General features: G+C 44.5%; 1 protein-coding gene across 7 annotated transcripts; it reads left to right on the top strand.

Annotated features, from left to right (window-relative positions):
- The first annotated feature begins 769 nt into the window (after positions 1-769).
- SPRY2 (sprouty RTK signaling antagonist 2) lies at positions 770-8,999 on the top strand. Of its 7 annotated transcripts, none has more exons than XM_043534453.1 (3): positions 770-3,196; positions 5,807-5,894; positions 7,223-8,999. In XM_043534453.1, exon 3 carries the CDS (start codon positions 7,274-7,276, stop codon positions 8,213-8,215), a length of 942 nt encoding a protein of 313 aa, XP_043390388.1. In that variant the 5' UTR covers positions 770-3,196; positions 5,807-5,894; positions 7,223-7,273; the 3' UTR covers positions 8,216-8,999. The 7 variants fall into 7 exon arrangements, with proteins under 7 accessions (XP_043390388.1, XP_007061325.2, XP_043390396.1 ...); XM_043534461.1 differs by lacking the exon at positions 770-3,196 and adding an exon at positions 4,550-5,323; XM_007061263.4 differs by lacking the exon at positions 5,807-5,894.
- Positions 9,000-9,646: the final 647 nt, after the last annotated feature.

Below are 9,646 nucleotides of genomic sequence, written 5' to 3'. Positions count from 1 at the left end.
GGCGGGCGAGGTGGGGCTTCGCGGGCAGCCACTGAGCGCCGCCGTGTGCGTGGAAAGGCGGGGCTCTTACCTGCTCAGCCTGGGATTGACTGGCAAGGTGCCCGCCGTGCAGCTTGTTCACTGGCGGCCGCGGCGGCTCCCGGTTAGCGTTACACAACGGCGGGCAAGCGCACGCGTTCCTCTGCCCGCCCGCCCTCCCGGTCCTGTGGGCTCTGCGCTTCCCCGGGCCGCCTCTCGCAGCAGCTGCACGCCGTGCCCGGCACGACCGGGCAAGCGGGCCGCCCTTCCGGCTGATGCGAACCCCGCCGAGCGCTTGTTTTTGTGGGGAAAGCCCTGGCGGTTCCTCCCCAGACAGCTCCCGGCGTCTCTCCCACGGCACACGGGCCGACTCTGGGCTCCCTCTAGTGGGGACCCGGCGTGCAGCCGCCTTTCATTCATCAAGAGGGCTCAATGGAGCCCAGCCTTGCAAAGTTGCAGCTCCCTGGCTTTTTGTTCTCGGGCAGGACGGTCATTCACAGATCCGTCCACGAAAGTGGAGAAAAATGCTGCATGCAGCTAATTCTCTCTATCCCAAGATCTCAACACCACCACCCTGCGCAGACATCTCGGAAACAACACCAGTCTAATTAAACAGGCAGTGCAATGGTCCGAGAGTCTAGTGAGCTTTGTTAGTCTCTAAGGTGCCACAAGTCCTCCTCTTCTTTTTGCGGATACAGACTAACAGGGCTGCTCTACTCTGAAACTAGAGAGTCTAGTGAGCATTCAAAGGAAGATATTAGGTTAACTATAGACCTGCCTTATTAATAAGCTGTGGTTAATTTTCTTGTTGGTGTATAGATAGACAGAACTCGCTCTAGAAAGAGAATAGGCGAGGGTGTAATACCCCATCCACTTTATTGTCATGAGGTATATATGATCATCTAATTCACAAAGCTATACTTGGTATAGGTAAAAGAGGATGTGCAGGCTGACCAGACAGAGGTCGTACAAGACTTTTCCCTGTGTGAATGCTCATGTAAATAATACAATGTACTGCTGACTTTTATTTCTTATAGATAACCCTTACAAAATAGGTTCTGCGTACACGTGTGAATATAGATAGGGTTGTTTGTGTGTGTGTGGGGGGGTGTACCTATGTATGTTTTGGCATAAAATACACAATAAGGAACGAGGCAAATTTTGAAACCAATTATTTCACCTAGTGCCCCCCAATACAGAGAAGAGAGGATTGTGTCATTACTGTAACATACAATGTCCATAAACCAAACATCTGAGTTGTTTTCAGACACTGTCCCATATGTTAACTGAACTTAAATAAAAAACACTACGTCTCCAGCGCTAGGTACTCGTGCTCTGGAAGTTGTAGCGCGCTATAGCACCTCCGACTCATTGTGCCTTAAACCCCTGCTACTCAAAGTGGTGGTCCGCAGACCGGTGCGGGTCCGCGAGCCATCGGCTGCCGGTCTGCGCAAACACTGGGAAAACCATCGCGGGTCCCCCACCTCAGACAGCCTGTCACATGAATGACAGGCTATCCCCAGTCCTAGCACCGAGGCCGGAGTTTTCCTTCCCCCTTTCTTTTTGGTGTTGGTTTTCAGGACATATTACACCGCAGTGCATCATGCTGATCCCCTGGACAGAAAAAAAAAAAAAACAAATAAACCCCAGAGTGCTACTCACTCCATTGTGTGGAGGAGAAGTATGTCCCGAGCAGATCGCTGGTGTCTGAGGCACACCGCGTTCCCCTTATTATCGCAGCCACTAATTTGGAGGAGGAAGAGGAGGTGGCGTGGCTAGTACTAGAACATGGTGTATGCTCGTGTTTACGCAGCAGCCCGTACCCAAAATAATACCCCCTCCTTCGGCCGAGAAGCGGTAGGCGACTGGGTTAACTACAACGCAAAGGAAGGGGAGGGGGCGTTTTGAACTGCTATTTAGTTCTACTGCAAAAACGCCACCGGAAAGGTTTTATTTTCTTCTGCAACTCAACCTCCAGGGGCTTCAGTTCAATCCAGCGCAACCAGCCAGCTCGCCTGAGGGTCCCACGTAGCCTTTTGTTTCGTCCGCCCGAGTGTCTCGCACGTACTACGTGTTGTGTTACTTTGCGCGAAGGAGCCTCTGGCACAAATCGGTGGCCCGGGGAGGGAGCTGCCGCCGCGCCAGGCAGCACGGGGGTGGCGAGGCCGGGCCGAAGCAGCAGCGGGAAGGGCAGCTGTAACAGTCATCGGGCGGCGGCGGCTCTGCTTGCAATTGCAGCGCGAGTCGTCTGCCTCCCCCTCGGGCTTGCTCGGTGCCGTTGCCCTTTTGAATGCCTCCTGCGGCTCAGAGTGCTGGCAGGGCGCTGGGAGTGTGAGTGAATGTAGCCCCGCAGAGCCAATGAGCTGGGACCGGATGCGATATATCCTCTGGGACAACAACTGCTCTGTTCCTCCTCAGATCCACATGACGCCATTTACTGCTGCTTTTGCAGAGAGATCACCCTACCTCCTCCGGAAAGGAAAAGAGAGAGAGGGAGCGCGAGCAGAAAAACGCCAAGCCCCTGCAGCTCAGATCTCAAATCTTCCTCCTCCTCCTCCAAACACACAACAACAGGCACCGCCACAAATCCGCTGCGCTTCCAAAACACCCCCTGATTGCAAACCACAGCGCTGCCTGCAACACTCACACGCTCACAGAGGGAGCGAGAAAGCTAAAGAGAGAGGGGAGCTTGCAGCTTCTCAGCAGAACGGCTACACTGCACAGGCTGCGTTTTTGCAGGAGCTCAGTGGAAGAAAAGCTTTGGGATTTTATTTTAGATCCACTGTATTGGGTTTGCTTTGGCTTCTCCCTCCCCTCCCGCCCCTTGATCATTTGCAACAACAAAAAAAGTGACTTGGTATTGGCGATTGACGGGGCGGGGGGAGAGGAAATAGTGTATGAGTGATTTCTTTTTAGGAGCAAAGAAATACCCACCCGACCTGGAGACCTTTTCTAGAGGTTTATATTTAGAATCGATCTGGGGACACTGAGGTCACTTTGCTCTGGATTTTTTGAGATGATGGTGATGATGATTTGCAAGTTGGACTAAGGCTGAGTTTGGAAAAGATTTTTTTTTTTTTTTTTTTTTTTTTTGCTGCTTTAGGCTGGATTTACTTGCAAACCGCAGGAAGAAGAAAACACGAGAGAGAGGGGGGGTTGGTGCAGTGCCGCGATCACGGTGAGAGCATTTTCCTTCTTTGCAAAACAAGCTTTTTTTGATACCCCAGTTTGTTCCGAGGAGCTCGTGGAAATGTAGGTGTAAGGTCTATCCCTTTTCAATCCGTGAACCTATCCCCCCACCCCAGGAGTTGGAAGTGGAATTTCAGCGAGATTTTTTTCTTCCTTGGGGAAGTTCGGCGGGGAGAGGGGGGAGCATCGGATGGTTTCTAAGGGCTGTTTTGCGTGTTTCCCCTCAAAAAATGACTTTGCAGGGAGGGAGCCCCCCCAGCTCCGCGCCATTGGGCGGTGGGGGGTGAGTTTAGAGGGCGGTAATCTGTACTCAGGTTTGAGCATTTGCAGGGAGCAATGTCTGCGAAATAGTGCAAGGACTTGAAGCAACTCGGGTGACTTCTTTGCATACTGTATTCTCCTACAGTCGCAGGAACATGCCCCTGCAAGGTAGAGACGGGGAAGTCCTGGTAGATCCTGTCTCAAAGCATTACATGGGTTTTGGTTAGGATTTGGGGGGTTGTTTGTTTGTATCGCCTTTGGGCTGCTTGGTCCCTGTACTTGGTGTGTCTTTAGCCACCTCCGTTTAAATGGAAGACTGACACTGTTCTATAAGTGCATTGGGAGATTTGTGCAATTCGGAAATGAGCTCACGCCTGCTATAAATATATTTTCTATGCGATAAAGTTAAATAGATCGTCGATATGACAGGGAGTAAATTCTTCCCCTGGTTTCATTATATGGTGTGGAGGACTGAAGCAGTTTGGGGGGAGGAGGGCACGGAAAGGCTTAATATTTGTGGTGGTGGCTTACTTTGCAACAGCTTCTGAAAGTTGCTGGTGTTTGCAGCAAGCTGTTTGTGTGTCAGTTTGGCCCACCCCGATGTGAAGTCCCTTTTGCCCTAATCCATAGTCTGATCACACACTCAGCCCTTAATGGGGGTTTCAAAGCACTTTCAACGAAGAGGTGCTTGGTGTGTGCGCGATGGAGATGGGGTGGGGGTGTGCTGCGAAGGCTCCTGAGACAAAACAGAAATTCATGGGCAGAGAACTTTTTCCCCCTTAGGCTTCCCTTATCCCAGCCAACACGACATGGGTTTTTCCACAGCACACAAGGAGCACTTTGCGTTTTAAACTTCCCCAAGCGTGCAGAGGATAAAACCCAGCCCCTTTTCCCAATCCCAGTTAGCAAGAGTTAGCAAATCATGGCATTTCTGCTCAGCAAGTGAGTGGACTTCGGTTTTTGGAAGTGGTGAATCGCGTTATCTCAAAAAAAAAAAAAAAAAAAAAAAAAAAAGGAAAAAAAAGGGCAAATGTTTCTCTTGCTATGCTCTTATTCGGTAGGTGGAAAAAAGGGGGTGGGTGGGAAGGAGGGAAAAGGAAGCATTGAGATCAACCGAGATTAAAGAGGGGAGAGTCCTGTTTCCCTGAAAGAACTACAGGCAAACATACGTGCAAAAACAAGAGTGCTGTAGATCTGCATCTTGCCCTGATAACGGATCTTTCCAGAGCTCTCGGTGCAATAAAATGCAAGGGCTGTTTGTTATGCTACAGATTCAGTGGGTGTCACTTTGTAATTCCTAATCTGGGAATCTGGTTGAAATTTACACAAAATAGGTAAAATAGTAGCAGCACTGGCGAGGTTTCCTACAGCTGACTTCCTGGAATTGGAACTGGTGCTTAATGGTAGCCCTTGAAGGGGAAACCTGCACTTTACTAAACTACCTTGAAGGTGTTCTCTCAAATGAGACGTAATGCAGGAAGCTTTATATAACTCTGACTCCTCCAGCATCTCCTGGGGGTGGGGGGTGGATACACAATAGTTAAAAGGAAGCATGGGCTTGACTTTCCTGATAAGGCAACTTTAGAAGCCGCCTCCCTCCTCCACCCTAGAGGATGTCTCCTATTTATCTCCAGGTTGTCTGCATTTGTGAGGCTGCTTGTTTCATTTGCAATATCAGCCAGTCCTGAGAGAATTAAGGGATTGCTGCGCCCCACCTGCTGAGCACGTTGTTCTGGGCAAAGATGAAGCCTATAAAAGGAAAGGAAGAAAAGAGCAGTGTTTTCTTCTGCAGCTTTTACCTTGTTGTTTGAAGGGGTTCAGTTTCCAAGACCCTTGTCTTTCAAAGAACCTGTCGGTCAGTGTCAGTCATACTTTTAGTGTTAACAATACTGCAGAGGCAAAAACATCTCTCATTTGCTCTTTGAATTTAGTCTAAATCTAGAATTGAAAGAAGAGGGGTATGTGAATTTGCAAATTCCTCTCGAGGTGGGGAGAACCTTGATTTAACCTTGTTATCTTTAAATAGCTTCCAATAAGGACATGTCTGTTCTGGGCATTGGATTTAAACTTTTCTCTTGGCAAGGGTTTTAATTTGAAATAAATATAAACAAGAGTTAAAGATGTGTTTGCAAGATAGCTTTCACGTGCTGAGAATCATGATTTCTAACATGCATGCTGGGTAAAAGCCAAGATTTAACAATAATGAACACACCCAATATTTTTATTAAATTTCATCTTTTTCGAAAAGGACCAGCTTATAAAATTAAACAAAGAGAACTTATTTTGGCTTGAAAAGTAACCAGCGGGTAAGAAATTAAATGTTTTCCTTTGGTTTTAGAATAAAGACAGCATATGGAGATGTTCACTGTTGAAGTGTCTGTTTGGATATATTTTACAATACTGTGGTGTAGTATTATTTATTGATGGTAAGTGATGTATACAGAGTAACACTATAGTGCTCTTTCTAAGTATAATTGAAGACATTGTGTGGCCCTTGCAAGAAGCAAGGGTTCAGATTTGTTTTTAAGTCAAAACAAATTGCTTTGGATGTTTATGTAGCTAATTTAATTTTGTATCTACTTTAGAAACCATTAAAGAATGACAGATTGGTAAATTCTGATCTACAGATTTGTTATCCATTGTACTAAGAATCAGTATATTATAAGTTTATGATGCTAGTCATACACTGATTTCCATTAACTTTATGCATGTTTTATTGGGTTTCCACTGAATTTCTTAAGGCAGCTTCCATTCTTAATTACTTAGTGATGTATCCTCAATCAAATAGTCTTGGATGATAGTGTTTAGATTGTATTCTGCATATTTCTATTCCATAAATTGCTCTGTATTTTCTAGTCATGCCCCATATTTGAATTATAATCTACAGATAGTTTGAAATGTAAAAACAATTCTGCAGTGGTATTTAATAGGAAATAACTGACGTGAAGTACACAAGTATGACACACTTGACAATCTTAGAGACTTTTTTTTTACTGCTGCAGTTGATGTTTTTGGTAGCACTAACTCACTGGCATCTAACCTCAAACATTTTATTGCTGTTTAGTGTTTTTCTTGGGACCATTGGTATTAACATGATGTAAATAGGAAATTGTAGTTTAAGTTTAATGTGTAAAGAGACTAGCCTACCAAAATATTACTCAGTTTTAAATAAAGTTGAAGAATTAAATAATGTCTGTCGTCAGCAGGTCACATTACACTTTCTAAAACATTTGTAGCTGTTCTTTGTGTAAAATGTATTTTTAGTAGTGTTATGTGAAAAGAAGAGTCATTTTAAGTAGCTATGTTAAAATCCACGGTCTAGCCAGAAGATGACTGGGAGGTCTCAGTATCAGGTTTTAAATACATAGATTTCCTGGAATCACAAGTTCAAGTCCTGCCAGGGTCAGCAAAACCCTCTCTCCTTGCATTATAGATAAAGTGAGTTCTGTGCCGTTTACTGGATGTGAATCATCTTTATGACGAGTTCTTAAAAACCTAAAACTTCTGTGTTCTGCATGGATGCAGAAAAAAAATCCTTTAGTGCGTTTAGTAGAAGTAAGAGTTTCTTTAGCAAAATCAGACAGGTGCAGAGTACTAACCAAGTCTGGTTCCTGCCCTCCACCTCTAATGTGGCTCCATTTTAATGGTGGTGTACTTATTTAATTAGAAAAATGCTCCAGGATCCTTCAGGAGGAAAGACAATTTGCAAATGTACAATGTGACACAATAGTGAATCTTCTCTTTGTTGCTACAGGAGTTCAGATGTGTTCTAAGCCTGCTGGAGTGACCACTCTTCAGGATACTGATGGAGACAAGAGCTCAGAATGGCAGTGGGTCCCAGTCTTTGCTACAGGTTCGGCATGACGGTGGGAGGCAGCAGGGAGACTCTGACCTGAGGGATGTTCTGACACAGCAGGTTCATGTGTTGTCACTGGACCAGATCAGGGCCATCCGAAATACAAATGAATACACAGAGGGACCTACAGTGGCTCCACGACCAGGGGTTAAACCTGCCCCTCGTCCAGCAAGCCAGCACAAAAACGAAAGACCTCATGGCTTGCCTGAACATCGTCATCTTACCAGGGTCCAACATGCACCGGTACATTCTTCCTCCCGGGCACCCTTGTCCCGTTCCATCAGTACGGTCAGCACTGGTTCACGGAGCAGTACAAGGACAAGTACAAGCAGTAATTCATCTGAACAAAGACTTTTAGGATCATCTTCTGGGCCAGTGGCTGATGGGATAATCAGGGTGCAGCCCAAGTCTGAGTTCAAGTCAAGCGAGCTGAAGCCCCTGAGCAAAGAAGACTTGGGCATGCATGCCTATAGGTGTGAGGACTGTGGAAAATGTAAGTGTAAGGAGTGCACTTCTCCAAGGACCCTACCATCCTGTTGGATCTGTGACAAGCAGTGTCTTTGCTCAGCCCAGAATGTGGTTGATTATGGGACTTGTGTTTGCTGTGTGAAATGCCTCTTCTATCACTGCTCTAATGATGATGAGGACAACTGTGCTGATAACCCATGCTCTTGCAGTCAGTCACATTGCTGCACTAGATGGTCTGCCATGGGTGTTGTATCCCTCTTTTTGCCTTGCTTGTGGTGTTACTTACCAGCCAAGGGTTGCCTTAAATTGTGCCAGGGGTGTTATGACCGGGTAAACCGGCCCGGATGCCGCTGTAAACACTCAAACACAGTTTGTTGCAAAGTTCCCAGTATTCCCCCCAGGAACTTTGAAAAGCCAACATAGCATCACTAATCGGGAATACTAAAGTTATAAGGATTCTTCTAACACGCATATGCAACCAACTAAACAGCTATAACCTTGGCACTGTTTTTAGAAGGGTTGGGGGTATACTTTGCTGTTTGCAGTGAACTGCTTTTCTGCATGTGTGCCATCTTAACTGATATGCTTGTTAGAACCTAGCTAATGGAGCTCAAATATGGGATGCAGTACTTTGGGACCCATATATTGCATAAGCTAAAGCAACACAGACACTCCTAGGTGACTCTATTGTTTGTGAATAGTACTTGCAAAATTTGTAAATTAGCAAATGACTCCTTTTTTTTATTGTTTTCTGCCAGAGATAATGTGCTATATTTTTGTATATACGATAATATTTTCAACTGTGAAAAAAAAAAGTGGTGTCATAGAACATGGCACAGTCACAAAATATTATACTAATATGTTGTACATTCGGAAGAATGTGAATCAATCAGTATGTTTTTAGATTGTATTTTTTGCCTGACGGAAACCCTCTATTACAAGACTTTGATTTCCCTTTGGACTTCATGTATATTGTACAGTTTCAGTAAAATTCAGCCTTTATTTTCTAATTTTTTTCAACATATTGTTTAGTGTAAAGAATATTTATTTGAAGTTTTATTATTTTATAAAAAAGAAATATTTATTTTAAGAGGCATCTTACAAATGTCACCCCTTCTTATGAGGATGTCACAGTTGCTGCAAATAAGGGGTGACAGATGCATATGTTCACTATAAAATAGAAAATATATTAACGTTTGAAATTAAACTGGGCTGCTTGTCATTTGTTTCCCCCTTTATTGCTCTGAATTGGAAAATCTGATTTGTGAGGTTTGTTTGTGCTTGCTTGTTTGTTTGTTTTTTTTAGAGGGAAAAAGTCAAAGAAACGTGTTCACAAAGTGGCTAAAATAATGAATTGATTTAAGAACTTTAGGTTAATGAAAAGGCAAACTTTAAATGTTATTTCTTTAACTGAAAATAATGCATTTTTCTTACCCTTACAGAAATGGTATAAATGCTGTTTGCATAGCCTAAGACGAAAATGAACATAGGAAAATGAATGAACTCATTCCAGACTAGGAATAATCAACACTGAAAACTGACCTATCCTGTTAAGTGATGAGCTTTTTGTGCTTTAAATAGGAAATAAGTAATACTAGTTCACAAAAAGGTTTGGCTTGCACAGGCTCAGTACTCGGAAATAATGGACAGCTAATATGGTTACTTCAAAGAGTTTGTATGGTTTATTTGTTAAAAGGAGAAGAATATGCTACAGGGAGTGACAGATCTGAAAGCAGTCCAGACTTATATAAAACATTTGCCTCACTTTTAAGAAGAAAGTTGCTTAGTTGATTTGTCACTTGTAGCAGTTACCTTCCACTGAGGTCAACATTCTTTCACTGCTAAGTGCCCTCG

The sequence above is a fragment of the Chelonia mydas genome, chromosome 1, assembly GCF_015237465.2.
Source record: "Chelonia mydas isolate rCheMyd1 chromosome 1, rCheMyd1.pri.v2, whole genome shotgun sequence".
NCBI classification, from domain to species: Eukaryota; Metazoa; Chordata; order Testudines; family Cheloniidae; genus Chelonia; species Chelonia mydas.
Note: the sequence above shows the minus strand (reverse complement) of the source record. Positions and strands in the feature narration are given on the sequence as shown.

Bases quoted from the DNA above. Each gene is read 5' to 3' on its own strand.
- SPRY2 (XM_007061263.4), top strand. From the start codon at position 7,274: ATGGAGACAAGAGCTCAGAATGGCAGTGGGTCCCAGTCTTTGCTACAG.